Consider the following 26854-nt stretch of genomic DNA (forward strand, 5'->3'; position numbering starts at 1 on the left):
TCCTCCCCTTGTTCAAGCCCCCAGGAAACACTACTGAGCCCGCATCTCACTCGCTGCATTGAACGTGGCTGGCTCCTTGTCTTGTTCAAGCCCCCGACAGATACTCCGGAACCCACATCCCGGTCCCTGCACTGAAGCAGCCTGGGTGCTTCCCATGTTCAAGCCCCGACAAGCACTCCTGAGCCCACATCTCGGGCCCTGCACCGACGCAGTCTGGGTCCTGCCCTTGTTCAAGCCGCTGAACAAATACCCCTGAGCCGGCTTCTCTGTCCCTGCCGTGAACCAGGCCAGGAGCTGCACGTGTTGAAGCCACTGACCAACACTTCTGGGCCTGCATCTGATTCTCAGGCTGGTTCCTGGCCTGAGGTAAGCCCCCAGCAAACAGTATTGAGCCCACAGCTGGCTCCCTGCTCCTGAACTCAACTAAGGTGTGTCCTCCCCTTGTTCAACCACCCTCCCCCCCCCACCCCCCAGGAAACACCACTGTGCCCGCATCTCACTCGCTGCATTGAACCAGGCTGGGTCCTGCGCTTGTTCAAACCCCCGACAAATCCTCCTGAGCCCACCCCTCGGTCCCTGCACTGAACCAGGCTGGATCCTCCCTTTGTTCAAGCCCCTGACAAACACACCTGACACCACCTCTCGGTCCCGTCATCGAGCCAGGCTGGGTCCTGCCCATGATCAAGCAGCCGATAAACACTCCTTGGAGCACATCTCGGTCCCTGCACTGATCCAGGCTGGATCCTGCCCTTGTTCATCCCGACAGACACTCCCGAGGCCACAGCACAGTCCCTGTCATGACCCAGGCTGGGTCCTGCCTTTGTTCAAGCCCCTGACAAACACTCTTGAGCCCACATCTCGGTCCATGCAACTGAATCGGGTCGGCCCTGCCCATGCCCAAGCTCTTTGTAGAACGCATATATCGTGTGTCAGGACTATAGGATGGCTGGTTTAGCTTGATCCTCTTGCTGCTCCAGGCCCCACAGGCTTGGGCCACAGGGCAGGCTGGGATGTGTTCTCACATGGAGAACAGAACCACTTTGAAAGGGCCTCCATAGGGTCGATGGCAGCCGTGCATGTCTCCGACACCGGTGAGTCGTGGGACTTAACGGGGAGCTGTCCTTAGCGTCTCCCTGGCCGGCATTCGCACAAGGTTCAGGGGGGGTCCCTCATGCCAGCAGAGCGGGCCTCGTTTCTCCCTCTGCGCACAGTGTGGCCACGGCACCTCAGGCTTGTGCAGCTTTCACGTCGGCCCAGCGAGGGAGGGAGGGTCGCCCGTCCCCTTCTGCGCTTCAGCAGTGACCGCCCACTGTTGGCTTTCAAGGTCGAGAAAGCACTCTCCGAACGTGTGGACTAAAACCCTCTGAACTCCCACCGGTGAAACTCACTCAGGACGAGAAGGGCTTGCCTTCACGCCAAGGATAAGCGTCTCTTCTGAGCGCTGGTGTCCACAGAGTTGCAGACGGCAACAGCACTACTTAGAGAGACGGAGACACACAGACACCAGCGCCTGCTACACACGCGGAAGGACTGCCCAACACAGTGCTATGCCAGAAGCAAAGATACAGAGACACAGAGCGAGCGCTGTACACTAAGGCGCTGGTGTTCCCGAACAGTGGAGATCCACTGTAGCGCTGTAGGTGGGGTTCTTCCCTACTCCCCTAGCATCCGGACAGCAGCAGGCTCTCTGTCCCTTGAAGAAAAGTATCCAGCCCCTTGGCACCCCTGCGTATCCCTTGGATACTCAGGGAGAGCTCTCAGTTATTGCCAGTCCCAGGGGACACAGGAGTGTGCGGTTCGGATGGCGGAGCAGGAACCCGTGCTTGGAATTTCCAGAGCCAGGTCAATGACAGCGCCTGGGGCTAGCCCGGCCACATGCAAAACCCTGTCCCTCCCTGGAGCAGAATCTGGCCACGTGGGGGCGCTGGAGCAGCACAGGAACCCCGGAAGATGCCCTCCGGTCTGGGGGCGTGTCCATAAGAGTGCCGCCCACTACCCTGTCGGCCATTGGTCTAGATTTGGGCCAGCAGTCTGTGCATGGCTCACAGCCTAGGCCCCCGCCTGTTCGCCGGATCTCCTAGGGCCCGTTCACCCCGTCCTGCGTTTCTGGCACCCCTTTCTTCGGCCTCACGCCAACACCCCCACACAGCAGCCCCCGCCTTCTGACAATCCCCCTCACTCCCCGCCCCCAAAAGAGCTAGTCGGTCCCACAGGTTTACTGCAGCCTGGGCCGCCATTACGCCCCACTTGTTGTGCTCTTATGTCGCGTCCCTTCGCCTCTGCCCCAGCTCGGGGTCACCGCCAAGGCCAAGAGGAACGTGAGAGGCGGTCAGAGGAAGGCGGGAGCGTCCCGGGACCCCGCACCTTCCAAGTTGTGAGCCCAGGTACTCAGGGGGCAGGGCCCCGCCCCCACCCCCCCTCCCCCACCCCGCAGCCTGCCGTCGTGATGCAGTGCGCAGCTGGGACCTTGTCACCAGCAGTTGTCACGCCAGGCCAAGAGGCCACCCTCTTCAGGGTGGAGGCGGTGGAGGAGGGCGAGGCCCTGGTGGACGGAGACGTGGCGGGGATCGGGCGGGAGTTCCAGCTGCTTGCGGAAGACATCGTGGAGGAGGTGGAGGTTGTGGCGGATGAGGAGCAGGAACAGCGGCCCTCCCAGGAGCTAGAGGAGAAGACGGTGGAGGAGCAGGGCCAGGAAAGGCCCGGAGGCCCTTGTGAGCGCCAGGAGCTGGATGCCCTGCAGGCACTGGCCGCCCTGCAGGTAGAACTGAGCTCTGAGCGTGAGCAAAACCGCAGGGCTTACGTTCAGTTCATGCGCAAGAACCATCAGAGGAGGAAGCGTCACTTGGCTCGGAGGAGCACCATCATCCAGGGCATCCCTGGCTTCTGGGCCAAAGCTGTATCCTTTGCGCTGCTCCTTGGGGTCCGCTGCTCAGGAGGACGAGGAAGGGGAGAAGGGGCAGGAGCAGGCGGAGGGGGTGGAGGCGAGGGCACAGGAAGGGCGCCGGAGGCCACTGAAGGAAATGCGGTCCTGGGCAATTGGCAGGCTCCAAAGGCACAGCCGAGTAGGGCCTGGGCAGGGCCACAGGTGGACGTGTCGCAGCCATGCCTTTGAGTGTCTCCTTCAGGCCTGCATCTGAGGAGGCGCAGCCCCCGAGGCCTCTAAGTCAACATTGACCAGAGACGGTACACAAGAGCAGCGTTCGCAGACAGTTATTGGTGTAAATGTGGGTGATCCCGGCACATTGCTGGGGCATGTGAGTCATTCACACACACACGCACACGCACACGCACACACACACACACGTACACATAAACACACACACACATACCCAAGAAGCCCTTTACTTTCAGACACGGTTTGTCACAAGGACTGCAAGTCTGACCGTATAAGCAGTGACAGGCCACTACCCAGCATACACAGGTCTGGAGGAGCAGAGTAGCGGTCAGAAACAGCCCCTGCTTGGGGAATGCAGATGCACACCATCCCAAGGGGCCCAGAGCCATGAGCGTGTCTGATGGTATGGCAGGTCCTGAGGATATCAGCAGTGGCCGGGCAAGAGGCAGTGCCCGCCAAGCTCCTTGCAGATGCGTGTTCCAGTATCCTTGTTCCACCCCAGACTAGGGCTGATGCTCCTGGCTCTTCTTGGCCGGCATGTGGCCTGAATGGCTCCTTGACCTAAAGCAGATTATGAGCCACCCTCAAGTCTCCGTCCTGATCAGCGACCAAGATCAAGACTTTCTCGGCTACATGATGGACTTGAAGGTCAGTGAGGGAGACTGAGGAAGGGTGGGTATGGGACCTGGCGGGGAGTGGGAGGAACGTGTTAGCCATGTTCCTGTGCTGTGAGACTTTGGAGAGGCATCGGGGAAGCTGATCATGCCTGCCTTGGAGGCAAGCTGAGGCCCCTAGAAGCTTGCACCTTTTCCCTCCTCGCTATCCTGGCAGGTGCAGGTGCGGAGCCATCCGCCGTCCCGCTGCAAGCTGATCTTTTCCTTTCGGGACAACCCCTACTTCTTGAACTCGGTGATCATTAAGGAGTATTACCTTGACATCACTGGTAAAAGGTGGCTCCCGGGGTGATGAGTGTGGGTGTGCAAGCGTGTGGATGATGCACCTGCGGTGTCCACCCCAGTCTCCCCTGTCTGTCTGCAGGGTACAGGGCACGTCGATCCACTCCAGTCCACTGGTTCTGGGACTTTGGACGGGGAGCCCCCAGCCGCAGGCTGGACACCAGGAGCCTTAACTTTCTCAACTGGCTGTCAGGCCACAACGGCCCAGAATCGAACAGGATTGCTGAGGTGGGGTTGCTTTGGGCTTGCACACAGTTGGTGGTTGATGTTGGAGTTCTTGGCTGCTCATGGGAGGGTTGGGAGCCTGGTCAGCCCCTGGCTGACCTTGCTCGTGTTGCCTGCAGATCATCAGCGAAGACGTGTGGGACGATCCCCTGAAGTACTACCTCAGGGAGGAAGGTTCGTCCATGAGAGACAACTGACAGAAACACATGTGGTGATGGGGTCTGGAGGTAGGCCCCGTAGGGACAGCCGAATAGTAGCTGGGGCACAGTACTTTCTTTCGCAAGTGGGGATGCTCAGGCTCATGCAAACTGGCTGCAGAGCCAGAGCCTGAGTCAAGCATGTAGCAGGTGACTTGCTGAGACTGGGGGCTGGGGGGGACTCGGTGTGTCCGAGAGCGCAGTAAGTCCCCCTCCAGTCAGCTGTGGTGGCAGCGCGAGAGTCCTAGGTGATACGACTAGAGGCAGGGTGAATTAAGTGCCTGTGTCAGAATCATCTGTCCTTGGGTCCTGCCATTCCCCCGGCGTCCTTCCTCTCACTGAGTTTGAGAATGCCTGGGCCCTTCACTTCCGCCCCTTAACCTAGGATGGCCTGTCATTGAAAGGGCGTCCTGTCCAGGGCCCCAGTGCACCTGTGCGCTGACTTTGGGATCTTGTGTGAATTTCCACATCCAATACTCTGATCTCACCAGCACCACACCTGCTGAGCTTGAAGTTGCTTCAGGGAAAATCCGGACGTCTCTGGGAGGAGGTGGACAGGGAGCCCCAAGAGCAGGACATGGTGCCTAGTGACACCATCTCCGTCATTGCTGGACACGGGTCTTCGGCTCCTGAAACCCCTGTGTTCCCTGTTTGCGTCCGTGTCCACGTGCCAAGCATGTGTGTGTGTACACGCGTGTGCTTGTGTCACCTGTCTTTATGCGGGGGTGTGTGTGTGTGTCCGGCCCAGGGCGGACGCAGAGATGAAGGCGACGGGAGAGGAGGTGACGAGCGACCAGAAGAGGAGGCACGAGGCGTCCCCAGGCTGACGGAGGTTGGTCACCGACTCTCCGCATGACCGTATCCGGGATGGGAATGAGGAAAAGATGGCCAGTGATACCTGCGGACCGTGGCTCGAGAAATCCGCAATTAGACCAAATCCAAAACACGCTCGCCACTTCTAACTTGTGGTTGTGTGTGCTTGGACCAGGGAGAGGGAAGTGCATGGTCTGAGGATTCCGCGAGGGCAAATCAGGTGGGGCGGGGCTTTGAAACCGCTGCCTGAGGAGCCCTCAGTCCATGGGGACGTGGGCCGGCCTCTGGAAATGGTGGGCGAGGGTACGGCTGGACCCGGGGTGGAGAGGAGGCCAAGTTCCTGTAGAGAAGAGCAGAGACCCGAAGGAGAAAGAGGCACAGATTGCCTGCTGCACTGGGGACTTGTTCCACACACGGAAGAAGGAGACCCGGGAGGGCCCTGGGCCAGTGCTGCCCAGGATCGGCCCGCACGCTGTCTCCACGAGGGTGGCACACACTGGCATGATGCGAAACACAACGCAAGATGTGCTAAGCTAGGCTGTCCGTGCAAAACCACAGGCACGCGAGGAGAGACAGGGTGTGAGCGTGGCAGACGTCCAGGCATTTCCAGCCTCCTCGGCAGGGCAGAAAGGCGAGGGAGGCGCAGGTGTGGGTGTACGTGTGCGTCCCTCTGCCGGAGTGTGCCTGTGAGGGAGGGAAGAGGGAGGAAGCAAGGACGGTGGGCTACTTGCATGTGCCAAGGGACCTCGGGAGAATGGCAGACAGGGAAGCCCCTGGGGGCGGTTGAGAGCCTGCTGGTGGATTTCAGGGCCCAGGGGCTAGGCATTAGCGGCCCTGCCAAAGACACCCCATGGGTCGTGCTCCAAGTCCTGACGTGAATTCCTTCCTTCCTCTGGGGTCTTGCCCTCGGCTGTGGGGGTGGGGGGGGCCAGAGGGGCTAAGGGGCGCGTCTGCCCCAGACGGAGGTTTCTGGCAGCGTCGCTGGAGCAGAATCTCTGATTCTGTCGTAGGGCATCTGCACCAGATGACACTCAGAGGCACCCTGCCTTCCAGGTGACCGTCTTGGATGTCCCCGGGCCCAAGCGGGGACTGGCTTCCTTGGCATGTGGGCTGTGTAGGCAAGCAGGGATGCCTGACTGTCGGGAATTCTAGCTGGGCCTAATGAGAGCAACTGAAAGAGAGTCTTGGCATTTAGCAAAGCAGTGAGGCCCGGGTGGTACAAGGCCTCTTGGTGCCTTTGAGGTAGCAAAGCTGCTTTCTGCCCAGGGAGGCATGAGCTGTGGGCCCAGACAGGGCCGGGTGCCCAGGGCAGCATCGGTTCAGGGACTGAGTGCGTCTGGGTAGTGTTAAAGAGAAGGGACGGCGTGTAGGGTTGCCGCCTTACCTTTACGGCCTCAGGTTCCGTGCCTTGTATCGGAAGAGTGCCTGTATCCACGTGCTCCTTCTTCACAAGATTGGATCAGACCCAGGCCTGTCACAGTCTCTTGGGGCCCTTGCAGGCCCGGGCGTCTCTTTGGCCTTTTCCTGCTACAGGGAGACAGGGAGACAGGTGCACTCAGCAAGCTACACAGGTGGGAAGCACAGGGGCCTCACTCGGAGTGTTGTGGGCCCTGACGGCTGGTGGGCTAGCAACAGGGCCACGCCATTGACAAGGAACGACCTAGATAGATGCACACGGAGAAAGCGGTTCTCCAAGTCAGCGGAGGCCAGCGCTCCTTGTTTTCTGGTTCCCTGAGGGAAGGCACAGACAATGGATCCGGCCAACGTGACTGGTACTGTGAAGCTGTCCAAGGTGATGGGAGAAGGCAGAACACAGGCGCCTGTCACTCAGCTGGCCACAGCGAGCAAATCCTGGGTCCTGCCCTTGCCCAAACCCCCGACAAATACTCCTGAGCGCACATCTCGGTTCCCTGCACCGAACCAGGCCAGGTCCTGCACTTCTTCAAGCCCCCGACCGACACTCCTGGGCCAGCATCGGACTCTCAGGCTTGTTCCTGGCCTTAGTCAAGCCCCCGGAACACATTCCTGAGCCCACAACGCGCTCTGTACCCCTGAACTACGGTGTGTCCTCCCCTTGTTCAAGCCCCCAGGAAACACTACTGAGCCCGCATCTCACTCGCTGCATTGAACCTGGCTGGCTCCTTGTCTTGTTCAAGCCCCCGACAGATACTCCGGAACCCACATCCCGGTCCCTGCACTGAAGCAGCCTGGGTGCTTCCCATGTTCAAGCCCCGACAAGCACTCCTGAGCCCACATCTCGGGCCCTGCACCGACGCAGTCTGGGTCCTGCCCTTGTTCAAGCCGCTGAACAAATACCCCTGAGCCGGCTTCTCTGTCCCTGCCGTGAACCAGGCCAGGAGCTGCACGTGTTGAAGCCACTGACCAACACTTCTGGGCCTGCATCTGATTCTCAGGCTGGTTCCTGGCCTGAGGTAAGCCCCCAGCAAACAGTATTGAGCCCACAGCTGGCTCCCTGCTCCTGAACTCAACTAAGGTGTGTCCTCCCCTTGTTCAACCACCCGCCCCCCCCCACCCCCCAGGAAACACCACTGTGCCCGCATCTCACTCGCTGCATTGAACCAGGCTGGGTCCTGCGCTTGTTCAAACCCCCGACAAATCCTCCTGAGCCCACCCCTCGGTCCCTGCACTGAACCAGGCTGGATCCTCCCTTTGTTCAAGCCCCTGACAAACACACCTGACACCACCTCTCGGTCCCGTCATCGAGCCAGGCTGGGTCCTGCCCATGATCAAGCAGCCGATAAACACTCCTTGGAGCACATCTCGGTCCCTGCACTGATCCAGGCTGGATCCTGCCCTTGTTCATCCCGACAGACACTCCCGAGGCCACAGCACAGTCCCTGTCATGACCCAGGCTGGGTCCTGCCTTTGTTCAAGCCCCTGACAAACACTCTTGAGCCCACATCTCGGTCCATGCAACTGAATCGGGTCGGCCCTGCCCATGCCCAAGCTCTTTGTAGAACGCATATATCGTGTGTCAGGACTATAGGATGGCTGGTTTAGCTTGATCCTCTTGCTGCTCCAGGCCCCACAGGCTTGGGCCACAGGGCAGGCTGGGATGTGTTCTCACATGGAGAACAGAACCACTTTGAAAGGGCCTCCATAGGGTCGATGGCAGCCGTGCATGTCTCCGACACCGGTGAGTCGTGGGACTTAACGGGGAGCTGTCCTTAGCGTCTCCCTGGCCGGCATTCGCACAAGGTTCAGGGGGGGTCCCTCATGCCAGCAGAGCGGGCCTCGTTTCTCCCTCTGCGCACAGTGTGGCCACGGCACCTCAGGCTTGTGCAGCTTTCACGTCGGCCCAGCGAGGGAGGGAGGGTCGCCCGTCCCCTTCTGCGCTTCAGCAGTGACCGCCCACTGTTGGCTTTCAAGGTCGAGAAAGCACTCTCCGAACGTGTGGACTAAAACCCTCTGAACTCCCACCGGTGAAACTCACTCAGGACGAGAAGGGCTTGCCTTCACGCCAAGGATAAGCGTCTCTTCTGAGCGCTGGTGTCCACAGAGTTGCAGACGGCAACAGCACTACTTAGAGAGACGGAGACACACAGACACCAGCGCCTGCTACACACGCGGAAGGACTGCCCAACACAGTGCTATGCCAGAAGCAAAGATACAGAGACACAGAGCGAGCGCTGTACACTAAGGCGCTGGTGTTCCCGAACAGTGGAGATCCACTGTAGCGCTGTAGGTGGGGTTCTTCCCTACTCCCCTAGCATCCGGACAGCAGCAGGCTCTCTGTCCCTTGAAGAAAAGTATCCAGCCCCTTGGCACCCCTGCGTATCCCTTGGATACTCAGGGAGAGCTCTCAGTTATTGCCAGTCCCAGGGGACACAGGAGTGTGCGGTTCGGATGGCGGAGCAGGAACCCGTGCTTGGAATTTCCAGAGCCAGGTCAATGACAGCGCCTGGGGCTAGCCCGGCCACATGCAAAACCCTGTCCCTCCCTGGAGCAGAATCTGGCCACGTGGGGGCGCTGGAGCAGCACAGGAACCCCGGAAGATGCCCTCCGGTCTGGGGGCGTGTCCATAAGAGTGCCGCCCACTACCCTGTCGGCCATTGGTCTAGATTTGGGCCAGCAGTCTGTGCATGGCTCACAGCCTAGGCCCCCGCCTGTTCGCCGGATCTCCTAGGGCCCGTTCACCCCGTCCTGCGTTTCTGGCACCCCTTTCTTCGGCCTCACGCCAACACCCCCACACAGCAGCCCCCGCCTTCTGACAATCCCCCTCACTCCCCGCCCCCAAAAGAGCTAGTCGGTCCCACAGGTTTACTGCAGCCTGGGCCGCCATTACGCCCCACTTGTTGTGCTCTTATGTCGCGTCCCTTCGCCTCTGCCCCAGCTCGGGGTCACCGCCAAGGCCAAGAGGAACGTGAGAGGCGGTCAGAGGAAGGCGGGAGCGTCCCGGGACCCCGCACCTTCCAAGTTGTGAGCCCAGGTACTCAGGGGGCAGGGCCCCGCCCCCACCCCCCCTCCCCCACCCCGCAGCCTGCCGTCGTGATGCAGTGCGCAGCTGGGACCTTGTCACCAGCAGTTGTCACGCCAGGCCAAGAGGCCACCCTCTTCAGGGTGGAGGCGGTGGAGGAGGGCGAGGCCCTGGTGGACGGAGACGTGGCGGGGATCGGGCGGGAGTTCCAGCTGCTTGCGGAAGACATCGTGGAGGAGGTGGAGGTTGTGGCGGATGAGGAGCAGGAACAGCGGCCCTCCCAGGAGCTAGAGGAGAAGACGGTGGAGGAGCAGGGCCAGGAAAGGCCCGGAGGCCCTTGTGAGCGCCAGGAGCTGGATGCCCTGCAGGCACTGGCCGCCCTGCAGGTAGAACTGAGCTCTGAGCGTGAGCAAAACCGCAGGGCTTACGTTCAGTTCATGCGCAAGAACCATCAGAGGAGGAAGCGTCACTTGGCTCGGAGGAGCGCCATCATCCAGGGCATCCCTGGCTTCTGGGCCAAAGCTGTATCCTTTGCGCTGCTCCTTGGGGTCCGCTGCTCAGGAGGACGAGGAAGGGGAGAAGGGGCAGGAGCAGGCGGAGGGGGTGGAGGCGAGGGCACAGGAAGGGCGCCGGAGGCCACTGAAGGAAATGCGGTCCTGGGCAATTGGCAGGCTCCAAAGGCACAGCCGAGTAGGGCCTGGGCAGGGCCACAGGTGGACGTGTCGCAGCCATGCCTTTGAGTGTCTCCTTCAGGCCTGCATCTGAGGAGGCGCAGCCCCCGAGGCCTCTAAGTCAACATTGACCAGAGACGGTACACAAGAGCAGCGTTCGCAGACAGTTATTGGTGTAAATGTGGGTGATCCCGGCACATTGCTGGGGCATGTGAGTCATTCACACACACACGCACACGCACACGCACACACACACACACGTACACATAAACACACACACACATACCCAAGAAGCCCTTTACTTTCAGACACGGTTTGTCACAAGGACTGCAAGTCTGACCGTATAAGCAGTGACAGGCCACTACCCAGCATACACAGGTCTGGAGGAGCAGAGTAGCGGTCAGAAACAGCCCCTGCTTGGGGAATGCAGATGCACACCATCCCAAGGGGCCCAGAGCCATGAGCGTGTCTGATGGTATGGCAGGTCCTGAGGATATCAGCAGTGGCCGGGCAAGAGGCAGTGCCCGCCAAGCTCCTTGCAGATGCGTGTTCCAGTATCCTTGTTCCACCCCAGACTAGGGCTGATGCTCCTGGCTCTTCTTGGCCGGCATGTGGCCTGAATGGCTCCTTGACCTAAAGCAGATTATGAGCCACCCTCAAGTCTCCGTCCTGATCAGCGACCAAGATCAAGACTTTCTCGGCTACATGATGGACTTGAAGGTCAGTGAGGGAGACTGAGGAAGGGTGGGTATGGGACCTGGCGGGGAGTGGGAGGAACGTGTTAGCCATGTTCCTGTGCTGTGAGACTTTGGAGAGGCATCGGGGAAGCTGATCATGCCTGCCTTGGAGGCAAGCTGAGGCCCCTAGAAGCTTGCACCTTTTCCCTCCTCGCTATCCTGGCAGGTGCAGGTGCGGAGCCATCCGCCGTCCCGCTGCAAGCTGATCTTTTCCTTTCGGGACAACCCCTACTTCTTGAACTCGGTGATCATTAAGGAGTATTACCTTGACATCACTGGTAAAAGGTGGCTCCCGGGGTGATGAGTGTGGGTGTGCAAGCGTGTGGATGATGCACCTGCGGTGTCCACCCCAGTCTCCCCTGTCTGTCTGCAGGGTACAGGGCACGTCGATCCACTCCAGTCCACTGGTTCTGGGACTTTGGACGGGGAGCCCCCAGCCGCAGGCTGGACACCAGGAGCCTTAACTTTCTCAACTGGCTGTCAGGCCACAACGGCCCAGAATCGAACAGGATTGCTGAGGTGGGGTTGCTTTGGGCTTGCACACAGTTGGTGGTTGATGTTGGAGTTCTTGGCTGCTCATGGGAGGGTTGGGAGCCTGGTCAGCCCCTGGCTGACCTTGCTCGTGTTGCCTGCAGATCATCAGCGAAGACGTGTGGGACGATCCCCTGAAGTACTACCTCAGGGAGGAAGGTTCGTCCGTGAGAGACAACTGACAGAAACACATGTGGTGATGGGGTCTGGAGGTAGGCCCCGTAGGGACAGCCGAATAGTAGCTGGGGCACAGTACTTTCTTTCGCAAGTGGGGATGCTCAGGCTCATGCAAACTGGCTGCAGAGCCAGAGCCTGAGTCAAGCATGTAGCAGGTGACTTGCTGAGACTGGGGGCTGGGGGGGACTCGGTGTGTCCGAGAGCGCAGTAAGTCCCCCTCCAGTCAGCTGTGGTGGCAGCGCGAGAGTCCTAGGTGATACGACTAGAGGCAGGGTGAATTAAGTGCCTGTGTCAGAATCATCTGTCCTTGGGTCCTGCCATTCCCCCGGCGTCCTTCCTCTCACTGAGTTTGAGAATGCCTGGGCCCTTCACTTCCGCCCCTTAACCTAGGATGGCCTGTCATTGAAAGGGCGTCCTGTCCAGGGCCCCAGTGCACCTGTGCGCTGACTTTGGGATCTTGTGTGAATTTCCACATCCAATACTCTGATCTCACCAGCACCACACCTGCTGAGCTTGAAGTTGCTTCAGGGAAAATCCGGACGTCTCTGGGAGGAGGTGGACAGGGAGCCCCAAGAGCAGGACATGGTGCCTAGTGACACCATCTCCGTCATTGCTGGACACGGGTCTTCGGCTCCTGAAACCCCTGTGTTCCCTGTTTGCGTCCGTGTCCACGTGCCAAGCATGTGTGTGTGTACACGCGTGTGCTTGTGTCACCTGTCTTTATGCGGGGGTGTGTGTGTGTGTCCGGCCCAGGGCGGACGCAGAGATGAAGGCGACGGGAGAGGAGGTGACGAGCGACCAGAAGAGGAGGCACGAGGCGTCCCCAGGCTGACGGAGGTTGGTCACCGACTCTCCGCATGACCGTATCCGGGATGGGAATGAGGAAAAGATGGCCAGTGATACCTGCGGACCGTGGCTCGAGAAATCCGCAATTAGACCAAATCCAAAACACGCTCGCCACTTCTAACTTGTGGTTGTGTGTGCTTGGACCAGGGAGAGGGAAGTGCATGGTCTGAGGATTCCGCGAGGGCAAATCAGGTGGGGCGGGGCTTTGAAACCGCTGCCTGAGGAGCCCTCAGTCCATGGGGACGTGGGCCGGCCTCTGGAAATGGTGGGCGAGGGTACGGCTGGACCCGGGGTGGAGAGGAGGCCAAGTTCCTGTAGAGAAGAGCAGAGACCCGAAGGAGAAAGAGGCACAGATTGCCTGCTGCACTGGGGACTTGTTCCACACACGGAAGAAGGAGACCCGGGAGGGCCCTGGGCCAGTGCTGCCCAGGATCGGCCCGCACGCTGTCTCCACGAGGGTGGCACACACTGGCATGATGCGAAACACAACGCAAGATGTGCTAAGCTAGGCTGTCCGTGCAAAACCACAGGCACGCGAGGAGAGACAGGGTGTGAGCGTGGCAGACGTCCAGGCATTTCCAGCCTCCTCGGCAGGGCAGAAAGGCGAGGGAGGCGCAGGTGTGGGTGTACGTGTGCGTCCCTCTGCCGGAGTGTGCCTGTGAGGGAGGGAAGAGGGAGGAAGCAAGGACGGTGGGCTACTTGCATGTGCCAAGGGACCTCGGGAGAATGGCAGACAGGGAAGCCCCTGGGGGCGGTTGAGAGCCTGCTGGTGGATTTCAGGGCCCAGGGGCTAGGCATTAGCGGCCCTGCCAAAGACACCCCATGGGTCGTGCTCCAAGTCCTGACGTGAATTCCTTCCTTCCTCTGGGGTCTTGCCCTCGGCTGTGGGGGTGGGGGGGGGCCAGAGGGGCTAAGGGGCGCGTCTGCCCCAGACGGAGGTTTCTGGCAGCGTCGCTGGAGCAGAATCTCTGATTCTGTCGTAGGGCATCTGCACCAGATGACACTCAGAGGCACCCTGCCTTCCAGGTGACCGTCTTGGATGTCCCCGGGCCCAAGCGGGGACTGGCTTCCTTGGCATGTGGGCTGTGTAGGCAAGCAGGGATGCCTGACTGTCGGGAATTCTAGCTGGGCCTAATGAGAGCAACTGAAAGAGAGTCTTGGCATTTAGCAAAGCAGTGAGGCCCGGGTGGTACAAGGCCTCTTGGTGCCTTTGAGGTAGCAAAGCTGCTTTCTGCCCAGGGAGGCATGAGCTGTGGGCCCAGACAGGGCCGGGTGCCCAGGGCAGCATCGGTTCAGGGACTGAGTGCGTCTGGGTAGTGTTAAAGAGAAGGGACGGCGTGTAGGGTTGCCGCCTTACCTTTACGGCCTCAGGTTCCGTGCCTTGTATCGGAAGAGTGCCTGTATCCACGTGCTCCTTCTTCACAAGATTGGATCAGACCCAGGCCTGTCACAGTCTCTTGGGGCCCTTGCAGGCCCGGGCGTCTCTTTGGCCTTTTCCTGCTACAGGGAGACAGGGAGACAGGTGCACTCAGCAAGCTACACAGGTGGGAAGCACAGGGGCCTCACTCGGAGTGTTGTGGGCCCTGACGGCTGGTGGGCTAGCAACAGGGCCACGCCATTGACAAGGAACGACCTAGATAGATGCACACGGAGAAAGCGGTTCTCCAAGTCAGCGGAGGCCAGCGCTCCTTGTTTTCTGGTTCCCTGAGGGAAGGCACAGACAATGGATCCGGCCAACGTGACTGGTACTGTGAAGCTGTCCAAGGTGATGGGAGAAGGCAGAACACAGGCGCCTGTCACTCAGCTGGCCACAGCGAGCAAATCCTGGGTCCTGCCCTTGCCCAAACCCCCGACAAATACTCCTGAGCGCACATCTCGGTTCCCTGCACCGAACCAGGCCAGGTCCTGCACTTCTTCAAGCCCCCGACCGACACTCCTGGGCCAGCATCGGACTCTCAGGCTTGTTCCTGGCCTTAGTCAAGCCCCCGGAACACATTCCTGAGCCCACAACGCGCTCTGTACCCCTGAACTACGGTGTGTCCTCCCCTTGTTCAAGCCCCCAGGAAACACTACTGAGCCCGCATCTCACTCGCTGCATTGAACCTGGCTGGCTCCTTGTCTTGTTCAAGCCCCCGACAGATACTCCGGAACCCACATCCCGGTCCCTGCACTGAAGCAGCCTGGGTGCTTCCCATGTTCAAGCCCCGACAAGCACTCCTGAGCCCACATCTCGGGCCCTGCACCGACGCAGTCTGGGTCCTGCCCTTGTTCAAGCCGCTGAACAAATACCCCTGAGCCGGCTTCTCTGTCCCTGCCGTGAACCAGGCCAGGAGCTGCACGTGTTGAAGCCACTGACCAACACTTCTGGGCCTGCCTCTGATTCTCAGGCTGGTTCCTGGCCTGAGGTAAGCCCCCAGCAAACAGTATTGAGCCCACAGCTGGCTCCCTGCTCCTGAACTCAACTAAGGTGTGTCCTCCCCTTGTTCAACCACCCTCCCCCCCCCCCACCCCCCAGGAAACACCACTGTGCCCGCATCTCACTCCCTGCATTGAACCAGGCTGGGTCCTGCGCTTGTTCAAACCCCCGACAAATCCTCCTGAGCCCACCCCTCGGTCCCTGCACTGAACCAGGCTGGATCCTCCCTTTGTTCAAGCCCCTGACAAACACACCTGACACCACCTCTCGGTCCCGTCATCGAGCCAGGCTGGGTCCTGCCCATGATCAAGCAGCCGATAAACACTCCTTGGAGCACATCTCGGTCCCTGCACTGATCCAGGCTGGATCCTGCCCTTGTTCATCCCGACAGACACTCCCGAGGCCACAGCACAGTCCCTGTCATGACCCAGGCTGGGTCCTGCCTTTGTTCAAGCCCCTGACAAACACTCTTGAGCCCACATCTCGGTCCATGCAACTGAATCGGGTCGGCCCTGCCCATGCCCAAGCTCTTTGTAGAACGCATATATCGTGTGTCAGGACTATAGGATGGCTGGTTTAGCTTGATCCTCTTGCTGCTCCAGGCCCCACAGGCTTGGGCCACAGGGCAGGCTGGGATGTGTTCTCACATGGAGAACAGAACCACTTTGAAAGGGCCTCCATAGGGTCGATGGCAGCCGTGCATGTCTCCGACACCGGTGAGTCGTGGGACTTAACGGGGAGCTGTCCTTAGCGTCTCCCTGGCCGGCATTCGCACAAGGTTCAGGGGGGGGTCCCTCATGCCAGCAGAGCGGGCCTCGTTTCTCCCTCTGCGCACAGTGTGGCCACGGCACCTCAGGCTTGTGCAGCTTTCACGTCGGCCCAGCGAGGGAGGGAGGGTCGCCCGTCCCCTTCTGCGCTTCAGCAGTGACCGCCCACTGTTGGCTTTCAAGGTCGAGAAAGCACTCTCCGAACGTGTGGACTAAAACCCTCTGAACTCCCACCGGTGAAACTCACTCAGGACGAGAAGGGCTTGCCTTCACGCCAAGGATAAGCGTCTCTTCTGAGCGCTGGTGTCCACAGAGTTGCAGACGGCAACAGCACTACTTAGAGAGACGGAGACACACAGACACCAGCGCCTGCTACACACGCGGAAGGACTGCCCAACACAGTGCTATGCCAGAAGCAAAGATACAGAGACACAGAGCGAGCGCTGTACACTAAGGCGCTGGTGTTCCCGAACAGTGGAGATCCACTGTAGCGCTGTAGGTGGGGTTCTTCCCTACTCCCCTAGCATCCGGACAGCAGCAGGCTCTCTGTCCCTTGAAGAAAAGTATCCAGCCCCTTGGCACCCCTGCGTATCCCTTGGATACTCAGGGAGAGCTCTCAGTTATTGCCAGTCCCAGGGGACACAGGAGTGTGCGGTTCGGATGGCGGAGCAGGAACCCGTGCTTGGAATTTCCAGAGCCAGGTCAATGACAGCGCCTGGGGCTAGCCCGGCCACATGCAAAACCCTGTCCCTCCCTGGAGCAGAATCTGGCCACGTGGGGGCGCTGGAGCAGCACAGGAACCCCGGAAGATGCCCTCCGGTCTGGGGGCGTGTCCATAAGAGTGCCGCCCACTACCCTGTCGGCCATTGGTCTAGATTTGGGCCAGCAGTCTGTGCATGGCTCACAGCCTAGGCCCCCGCCTGTTCGCCGGATCTCCTAGGGCCCGTTCACCCCGTCCTGCGTTTCTGGCACCCCTTTCTTCGGCCTCACGCCAACACCCCCACACAGCAGCCCCCGCCTTCTGACAATCCCCCTCACTCCCCGCCCCCAAAAGAGCTAGTCGGTCCCACAGGTTTACTGCAGCCTGGGCCGCCATTACGCCCCACTTGTTGTGCTCTTATGTCGCGTCCCTTCGCCTCTGCCCCAGCTCGGGGTCACCGCCAAGGCCAAGAGGAACGTGAGAGGCGGTCAGAGGAAGGCGGGAGCGTCCCGGGACCCCGCACCTTCCAAGTTGTGAGCCCAGGTACTCAGGGGGCAGGGCCCCGCCCCCACCCCCCCTCCCCCACCCCGCAGCCTGCCGTCGTGATGCAGTGCGCAGCTGGGACCTTGTCACCAGCAGTTGTCACGCCAGGCCAAGAGGCCACCCTCTTCAGGGTGGAGGCGGTGGAGGAGGGCGAGGCCCTGGTGGACGGAGACGTGGCGGGGATCGGGCGGGAGTTCCAGCTGCTTGCGGAAGACATCGTGGAGGAGGTGGAGGTTGTGGCGGATGAGGAGCAGGAACAGCGGCCCTCCCAGGAGCTAGAGGAGAAGACGGTGGAGGAGCAGGGCCAGGAAAGGCCCGGAGGCCCTTGTGAGCGCCAGGAGCTGGATGCCCTGCAGGCACTGGCCGCCCTGCAGGTAGAACTGAGCTCTGAGCGTGAGCAAAACCGCAGGGCTTACGTTCAGTTCATGCGCAAGAACCATCAGAGGAGGAAGCGTCACTTGGCTCGGAGGAGCGCCATCATCCAGGGCATCCCTGGCTTCTGGGCCAAAGCTGTATCCTTTGCGCTGCTCCTTGGGGTCCGCTGCTCAGGAGGACGAGGAAGGGGAGAAGGGGCAGGAGCAGGCGGAGGGGGTGGAGGCGAGGGCACAGGAAGGGCGCCGGAGGCCACTGAAGGAAATGCGGTCCTGGGCAATTGGCAGGCTCCAAAGGCACAGCCGAGTAGGGCCTGGGCAGGGCCACAGGTGGACGTGTCGCAGCCATGCCTTTGAGTGTCTCCTTCAGGCCTGCATCTGAGGAGGCGCAGCCCCCGAGGCCTCTAAGTCAACATTGACCAGAGACGGTACACAAGAGCAGCGTTCGCAGACAGTTATTGGTGTAAATGTGGGTGATCCCGGCACATTGCTGGGGCATGTGAGTCATTCACACACACACGCACACACGCACACGCACACGCACACACACACACACGTACACATAAACACACACACACATACCCAAGAAGCCCTTTACTTTCAGACACGGTTTGTCACAAGGACTGCAAGTCTGACCGTATAAGCAGTGACAGGCCACTACCCAGCATACACAGGTCTGGAGGAGCAGAGTAGCGGTCAGAAACAGCCCCTGCTTGGGGAATGCAGATGCACACCATCCCAAGGGGCCCAGAGCCATGAGCGTGTCTGATGGTATGGCAGGTCCTGAGGATATCAGCAGTGGCCGGGCAAGAGGCAGTGCCCGCCAAGCTCCTTGCAGATGCGTGTTCCAGTATCCTTGTTCCACCCCAGACTAGGGCTGATGCTCCTGGCTCTTCTTGGCCGGCATGTGGCCTGAATGGCTCCTTGACCTAAAGCAGATTATGAGCCACCCTCAAGTCTCCGTCCTGATCAGCGACCAAGATCAAGACTTTCTCGGCTACATGATGGACTTGAAGGTCAGTGAGGGAGACTGAGGAAGGGTGGGTATGGGACCTGGCGGGGAGTGGGAGGAACGTGTTAGCCATGTTCCTGTGCTGTGAGACTTTGGAGAGGCATCGGGGAAGCTGATCATGCCTGCCTTGGAGGCAAGCTGAGGCCCCTAGAAGCTTGCACCTTTTCCCTCCTCGCTATCCTGGCAGGTGCAGGTGCGGAGCCATCCGCCGTCCCGCTGCAAGCTGATCTTTTCCTTTCGGGACAACCCCTACTTCTTGAACTCGGTGATCATTAAGGAGTATTACCTTGACATCACTGGTAAAAGGTGGCTCCCGGGGTGATGAGTGTGGGTGTGCAAGCGTGTGGATGATGCACCTGCGGTGTCCACCCCAGTCTCCCCTGTCTGTCTGCAGGGTACAGGGCACGTCGATCCACTCCAGTCCACTGGTTCTGGGACTTTGAACGGGGAGCCCCCAGCCGCAGGCTGGACACCAGGAGCCTTAACTTTCTCAACTGGCTGTCAGGCCACAACGGCCCAGAATCGAACAGGATTGCTGAGGTGGGGTTGCTTTGGGCTTGCACACAGTTGGTGGTTGATGTTGGAGTTCTTGGCTGCTCATGGGAGGGTTGGGAGCCTGGTCAGCCCCTGGCTGACCTTGCTCGTGTTGCCTGCAGATCATCAGCGAAGACGTGTGGGACGATCCCCTGAAGTACTACCTCAGGGAGGAAGGTTCGTCCGTGAGAGACAACTGACAGAAACACATGTGGTGATGGGGTCTGGAGGTAGGCCCCGTAGGGACAGCCGAATAGTAGCTGGGGCACAGTACTTTCTTTCGCAAGTGGGGATGCTCAGGCTCATGCAAACTGGCTGCAGAGCCAGAGCCTGAGTCAAGCATGTAGCAGGTGACTTGCTGAGACTGGGGGCTGGGGGGGACTCGGTGTGTCCGAGAGCGCAGTAAGTCCCCCTCCAGTCAGCTGTGGTGGCAGCGCGAGAGTCCTAGGTGATACGACTAGAGGCAGGGTGAATTAAGTGCCTGTGTCAGAATCATCTGTCCTTGGGTCCTGCCATTCCCCCGGCGTCCTTCCTCTCACTGAGTTTGAGAATGCCTGGGCCCTTCACTTCCGCCCCTTAACCTAGGATGGCCTGTCATTGAAAGGGCGTCCTGTCCAGGGCCCCAGTGCACCTGTGCGCTGACTTTGGGATCTTGTGTGAATTTCCACATCCAATACTCTGATCTCACCAGCACCACACCTGCTGAGCTTGAAGTTGCTTCAGGGAAAATCCGGACGTCTCTGGGAGGAGGTGGACAGGGAGCCCCAAGGGCAGGACATGGTGCCTAGTGACACCATCTCCGTCATTGCTGGACACGGGTCTTCGGCTCCTGAAACCCCTGTGTTCCCTGTTTGCGTCCGTGTCCACGTGCCAAGCATGTGTGTGTGTACACGCGTGTGCTTGTGTCACCTGTCTTTATGCGGGGGTGTGTGTGTGTGTCCGGCCCAGGGCGGACGCAGAGATGAAGGCGGCGGGAGAGGAGGTGACGAGCGACCAGAAGAGGAGGCACGAGGCGTCCCCAGGCTGACGGAGGTTGGTCACCGACTCTCCGCATGACCGTATCCGGGATGGGAATGAGGAAAAGATGGCCAGTGATACCTGCGGACCGTGGCTCGAGAAATCCGCAATTAGACCAAATCCAAAACACGCTCGCCACTTCTAACTTGTGGTTGTGTGTGCTTGGACCAGGGAGAGGGAAGTGCATGGTCTGAGGATTCCGCGAGGGCAAATCAGGTGGGGCGGGGCTTTGAAACCGCTGCCTGAGGAGCCCTCAGTCCATGGGGACGTGGGCCGGCCTCTGGAAATGGTGGGCGAGGGTACGGCTGGACCCGGGGTGGAGAGGAGGCCAAGTTCCTGTAGAGAAGAGCAGAGACCCGAAGGAGAAAGAGGCACAGATTGCCTGCTGCACTGGGGACTTGTTCCACACACGGAAGAAGGAGACCCGGGAGGGCCCTGGGCCAGTGCTGCCCTGGATCGGCCCATCGGCCCGCACGCTGTCTCCACGAGGGTGGCACACACTGGCATGATGCGAAACACAACGCAAGATGTGCTAAGCTAGGCTGTCCGTGCAAAACCACAGGCACGCGAGGAGAGACAGGGTGTGAGCGTGGCAGACGTCCAGGCATTTCCAGCCTCCTCGGCAGGGCAGAAAGGCGAGGGAGGCGCAGGTGTGGGTGTACGTGTGCGTCCCTCTGCCGGAGTGTGCCTGTGAGGGAGGGAAGAGGGAGGAAGCAAGGACGGTGGGCTACTTGCATGTGCCAAGGGACCTCGGGAGAATGGCAGACAGGGAAGCCCCTGGGGGCGGTTGAGGGCCTGCTGGTGGATTTCAGGGCCCAGGGGCTAGGCATTAGCGGCCCTGCCAAAGACACCCCATGGGTCGTGCTCCAAGTCCTGACGTGAATTCCTTCCTTCCTCTGGGGTCTTGCCCCCGGCTGTGGGGGTGGGGGGTGGGGGGGGGCAGAGGGGCTAAGGGGCGCGTCTGCCCCAGACGGAGGTTTCTGGCAGCGTCGCTGGAGCAGAATCTCTGATTCTGTCGTAGGGCATCTGCACCAGATGACACTCAGAGGCACCCTGCCTTCCAGGTGACCGTCTTGGATGTCCCCGGGCCCAAGCGGGGACTGGCTTCCTTGGCATGTGGGCTGTGTAGGCAAGCAGGGATGCCTGACTGTCGGGAATTCTAGCTGGGCCTAATGAGAGCAACTGAAAGAGAGTCTTGGCATTTAGCAAAGCAGTGAGGCCCGGGTGGTACAAGGCCTCTTGGTGCCTTTGAGGTAGCAAAGCTGCTTTCTGCCCAGGGAGGCATGAGCTGTGGGCCCAGACAGGGCCGGGTGCCCAGGGCAGCATCGGTTCAGGGACTGAGTGCGTCTGGGTAGTGTTAAAGAGAAGGGACGGCGTGTAGGGTTGCCGCCTTACCTTTACGGCCTCAGGTTCCGTGCCTTGTATCGGAAGAGTGCCTGTATCCACGTGCTCCTTCTTCACAAGACTGGATCAGACCCAGGCCTGTCACAGTCTCTTGGGGCCCTTGCAGGCCCGGGCGTCTCTTTGGCCTTTTCCTGCTACAGGGAGACAGGGAGACAGGTGCACTCAGCAAGCTACACAGGTGGGAAGCACAGGGGCCTCACTCGGAGTGTTGTGGGCCCTGACGGCTGGTGGGCTAGCAACAGGGCCACGCCATTGACAAGGAACGACCTAGATAGATGCACACGGAGAAAGCGGTTCTCCAAGTCAGCGGAGGCCAGCGCTCCTTGTTTTCTGGTTCCCTGAGGGAAGGCACAGACAATGGATCCGGCCAACGTGACTGGTACTGTGAAGCTGTCCAAGGTGATGGGAGAAGGCAGAACACAGGCGCCTGTCACTCAGCTGGCCACAGCGAGCAAATCCTGGGTCCTGCCCTTGCCCAAACCCCCGACAAATACTCCTGAGCGCACATCTCGGTTCCCTGCACCGAACCAGGCCAGGTCCTGCACTTCTTCAAGCCCCCGACCGACACTCCTGGGCCAGCATCGGACTCTCAGGCTTGTTCCTGGCCTTAGTCAAGCCCCCGGAACACATTCCTGAGCCCACAACGCGCTCTGTACCCCTGAACTACGGTGTGTCCTCCCCTTGTTCAAGCCCCCAGGAAACACTACTGAGCCCGCATCTCACTCGCTGCATTGAACCTGGCTGGCTCCTTGTCTTGTTCAAGCCCCCGACAGATACTCTGGAACCCACATCCCGGTCCCTGCACTGAAGCAGGCTGGGTGCTTCCCATGTTCAAGCCCCGACAAGCACTCCTGAGCCCACATCTCGGGCCCTGCACCGACCCAGTCTGGGTCCTGCCCTTGTTCAAGCCGCTGAACAAATACCCCTGAGCCGGCTTCTCTGTCCCTGCCGTGAACCAGGCCAGGAGCTGCACGTGTTGAAGCCACTGACCAACACTTCTGGGCCTGCCTCTGATTCTCAGGCTGGTTCCTGGCCTGAGGTAAGCCCCCAGCAAACAGTATTGAGCCCACAGCTGGCTCCCTGCTCCTGAACTCAACTAAGGTGTGTCCTCCCCTTGTTCAACCACCCTCCCCACCCCCACCCCCCAGGAAACACCACTGTGCCCGCATCTCACTCGCTGCATTGAACCAGGCTGGGTCCTGCGCTTGTTCAAACCCCCGACAAATCCTCCTGAGCCCACCCCTCGGTCCCTGCACTGAACCAGGCTGGATCCTCCCTTTGTTCAAGCCCCTGACAAACACACCTGACACCACCTCTCGGTCCCGTCATCGAGCCAGGCTGGGTCCTGCCCATGATCAAGCAGCCGATAAACACTCCTTGGAGCACATCTCGGTCCCTGCACTGATCCAGGCTGGATCCTGCCCTTGTTCATCCCGACAGACACTCCCGAGGCCACAGCACAGTCCCTGTCATGACCCAGGCTGGGTCCTGCCTTTGTTCAAGCCCCTGACAAACACTCTTGAGCCCACATCTCGGTCCATGCAACTGAATCGGGTCGGCCCTGCCCATGCCCAAGCTCTTTGTAGAACGCATATATCGTGTGTCAGGACTATAGGATGGCTGGTTTAGCTTGATCCTCTTGCTGCTCCAGGCCCCACAGGCTTGGGCCACAGGGCAGGCTGGGATGTGTTCTCACATGGAGAACAGAACCACTTTGAAAGGGCCTCCATAGGGTCGATGGCAGCCGTGCATGTCTCCGACACCGGTGAGTCGTGGGACTTAACGGGGAGCTGTCCTTAGCGTCTCCCTGGCCGGCATTCGCACAAGGTTCAGGGGGGGGGTCCCTCATGCCAGCAGAGCGGGCCTCGTTTCTCCCTCTGCGCACAGTGTGGCCACGGCACCTCAGGCTTGTGCAGCTTTCACGTCGGCCCAGCGAGGGAGGGAGGGTCGCCCGTCCCCTTCTGCGCTTCAGCAGTGACCGCCCACTGTTGGCTTTCAAGGTCGAGAAAGCACTCTCCGAACGTGTGGACTAAAACCCTCTGAACTCCCACCGGTGAAACTCACTCAGGACGAGAAGGGCTTGCCTTCACGCCAAGGATAAGCGTCTCTTCTGAGCGCTGGTGTCCACAGAGTTGCAGACGGCAACAGCACTACTTAGAGAGACGGAGACACACAGACACCAGCGCCTGCTACACACGCGGAAGGATTGCCCAACACAGTGCTATGCCAGAAGCAAAGATACAGAGACACAGAGCGAGCGCTGTACACTAAGGCGCTGGTGTTCCCGAACAGTGGAGATCCACTGTAGCACTGTAGGTGGGGTTCTTCCCTACTCCCCTAGCATCCGGACAGCAGCAGGCTCTCTGTCCCTTGAAGAAAAGTATCCAGCCCCTTGGCACCCCTGCGTATCCCTTGGATACTCAGGGAGAGCTCTCAGTTATTGCCAGTCCCAGGGGACACAGGAGTGTGCGGTTCGGACTGCGGAGCAGGAACCCGTGCTTGGAATTTCCAGAGCCAGGTCAATGACAGCGCCTGGGGCTAGCCCGGCCACATGCAAAACCCTGTCCCTCCCTGGAGCAGAATCTGGCCACGTGGGGGCGCTGGAGCAGCACAGGAACCCCGGAAGATGCCCTCCGGTCTGGGGGCGTGTCCATAAGAGTGCCGCCCACTACCCTGTCGGCCATTGGTCTAGATTTGGGCCAGCAGTCTGTGCATGGCTCACAGCCTAGGCCCCCGCCTGTTCGCCGGATCTCCTAGGGCCCGTTCACCCCGTCCTGCGTTTCTGGCACCCCTTTCTTCGGCCTCACGCCAACACCCCCACACAGCAGCCCCCGCCTTCTGACAATCCCCCTCACTCCCCGCCCCCAAAAGAGCTAGTCGGTCCCACAGGTTTACTGCAGCCTGGGCCGCCATTACGCCCCACTTGTTGTGCTCTTATGTCGCGTCCCTTCGCCTCTGCCCCAGCTCGGGGTCACCGCCAAGGCCAAGAGGAACGTGAGAGGCGGTCAGAGGAAGGCGGGAGCGTCCCGGGACCCCGCACCTTCCAAGTTGTGAGCCCAGGTACTCAGGGGGCAGGGCCCCGCCCCCACCCCCCCTCCCCCACCCCGCAGCCTGCCGTCGTGATGCAGTGCGCAGCTGGGACCTTGTCACCAGCAGTTGTCACGCCAGGCCAAGAGGCCACCCTCTTCAGGGTGGAGGCGGTGGAGGAGGGCGAGGCCCTGGTGGACGGAGACGTGGCGGGGATCGGGCGGGAGTTCCAGCTGCTTGCGGAAGACATCGTGGAGGAGGTGGAGGTTGTGGCGGATGAGGAGCAGGAACAGCGGCCCTCCCAGGAGCTAGAGGAGAAGACGGTGGAGGAGCAGGGCCAGGAAAGGCCCGGAGGCCCTTGTGAGCGCCAGGAGCTGGATGCCCTGCAGGCACTGGCCGCCCTGCAGGTAGAACTGAGCTCTGAGCGTGAGCAAAACCGCAGGGCTTACGTTCAGTTCATGCGCAAGAACCATCAGAGGAGGAAGCGTCACTTGGCTCGGAGGAGCGCCATCATCCAGGGCATCCCTGGCTTCTGGGCCAAAGCTGTATCCTTTGCGCTGCTCCTTGGGGTCCGCTGCTCAGGAGGACGAGGAAGGGGAGAAGGGGCAGGAGCAGGCGGAGGGGGTGGAGGCGAGGGCACAGGAAGGGCGCCGGAGGCCACTGAAGGAAATGCGGTCCTGGGCAATTGGCAGGCTCCAAAGGCACAGCCGAGTAGGGCCTGGGCAGGGCCACAGGTGGACGTGTCGCAGCCATGCCTTTGAGTGTCTCCTTCAGGCCTGCATCTGAGGAGGCGCAGCCCCCGAGGCCTCTAAGTCAACATTGACCAGAGACGGTACACAAGAGCAGCGTTCGCAGACAGTTATTGGTGTAAATGTGGGTGATCCCGGCACATTGCTGGGGCATGTGAGTCATTCACACACACACGCACACACGCACACGCACACGCACACACACACACACGTACACATAAACACACACACACATACCCAAGAAGCCCTTTACTTTCAGACACGGTTTGTCACAAGGACTGCAAGTCTGACCGTATAAGCAGTGACAGGCCACTACCCAGCATACACAGGTCTGGAGGAGCAGAGTAGCGGTCAGAAACAGCCCCTGCTTGGGGAATGCAGATGCACACCATCCCAAGGGGCCCAGAGCCATGAGCGTGTCTGATGGTATGGCAGGTCCTGAGGATATCAGCAGTGGCCGGGCAAGAGGCAGTGCCCGCCAAGCTCCTTGCAGATGCGTGTTCCAGTATCCTTGTTCCACCCCAGACTAGGGCTGATGCTCCTGGCTCTTCTTGGCCGGCATGTGGCCTGAATGGCTCCTTGACCTAAAGCAGATTATGAGCCACCCTCAAGTCTCCGTCCTGATCAGCGACCAAGATCAAGACTTTCTCGGCTACATGATGGACTTGAAGGTCAGTGAGGGAGACTGAGGAAGGGTGGGTATGGGACCTGGCGGGGAGTGGGAGGAACGTGTTAGCCATGTTCCTGTGCTGTGAGACTTTGGAGAGGCATCGGGGAAGCTGATCATGCCTGCCTTGGAGGCAAGCTGAGGCCCCTAGAAGCTTGCACCTTTTCCCTCCTCGCTATCCTGGCAGGTGCAGGTGCGGAGCCATCCGCCGTCCCGCTGCAAGCTGATCTTTTCCTTTCGGGACAACCCCTACTTCTTGAACTCGGTGATCATTAAGGAGTATTACCTTGACATCACTGGTAAAAGGTGGCTCCCGGGGTGATGAGTGTGGGTGTGCAAGCGTGTGGATGATGCACCTGCGGTGTCCACCCCAGTCTCCCCTGTCTGTCTGCAGGGTACAGGGCACGTCGATCCACTCCAGTCCACTGGTTCTGGGACTTTGAACGGGGAGCCCCCAGCCGCAGGCTGGACACCAGGAGCCTTAACTTTCTCAACTGGCTGTCAGGCCACAACGGCCCAGAATCGAACAGGATTGCTGAGGTGGGGTTGCTTTGGGCTTGCACACAGTTGGTGGTTGATGTTGGAGTTCTTGGCTGCTCATGGGAGGGTTGGGAGCCTGGTCAGCCCCTGGCTGACCTTGCTCGTGTTGCCTGCAGATCATCAGCGAAGACGTGTGGGACGATCCCCTGAAGTACTACCTCAGGGAGGAAGGTTCGTCCGTGAGAGACAACTGACAGAAACACATGTGGTGATGGGGTCTGGAGGTAGGCCCCGTAGGGACAGCCGAATAGTAGCTGGGGCACAGTACTTTCTTTCGCAAGTGGGGATGCTCAGGCTCATGCAAACTGGCTGCAGAGCCAGAGCCTGAGTCAAGCATGTAGCAGGTGACTTGCTGAGACTGGGGGCTGGGGGGGACTCGGTGTGTCCGAGAGCGCAGTAAG

General features: G+C 60.1%; 2 protein-coding genes across 2 annotated transcripts; both read left to right on the forward strand.

The window, feature by feature from the left end:
* Positions 1 to 17116: 17116 nt before the first annotated feature.
* On the forward strand, positions 17117 to 19249 carry LOC132344595 (testis-specific Y-encoded protein 1-like; the record flags this gene model as incomplete). Its single annotated transcript, XM_059884261.1, has 6 exons — positions 17117 to 17132; positions 17229 to 17644; positions 18442 to 18519; positions 18703 to 18814; positions 18910 to 19055; positions 19172 to 19249. Coding segments are annotated over 6 exons (846 nt in total), but the record flags the coding sequence as incomplete, so codon positions are not given.
* Positions 19250 to 24514: 5265 nt separating this feature from the next.
* LOC132344596 (testis-specific Y-encoded protein 1-like) lies at positions 24515 to 26647 on the forward strand (the record flags this gene model as incomplete). Its single annotated transcript, XM_059884262.1, has 6 exons — positions 24515 to 24530; positions 24627 to 25042; positions 25840 to 25917; positions 26101 to 26212; positions 26308 to 26453; positions 26570 to 26647. Coding segments are annotated over 6 exons (846 nt in total), but the record flags the coding sequence as incomplete, so codon positions are not given.
* Between the last annotated feature and the right edge of the window lie 207 nt (positions 26648 to 26854).

This window comes from Bos taurus, chromosome Y, assembly GCF_002263795.3.
Source record: "Bos taurus isolate L1 Dominette 01449 registration number 42190680 breed Hereford chromosome Y, ARS-UCD2.0, whole genome shotgun sequence".
In the NCBI taxonomy this organism is placed as follows: domain Eukaryota; kingdom Metazoa; phylum Chordata; class Mammalia; order Artiodactyla; family Bovidae; genus Bos; species Bos taurus.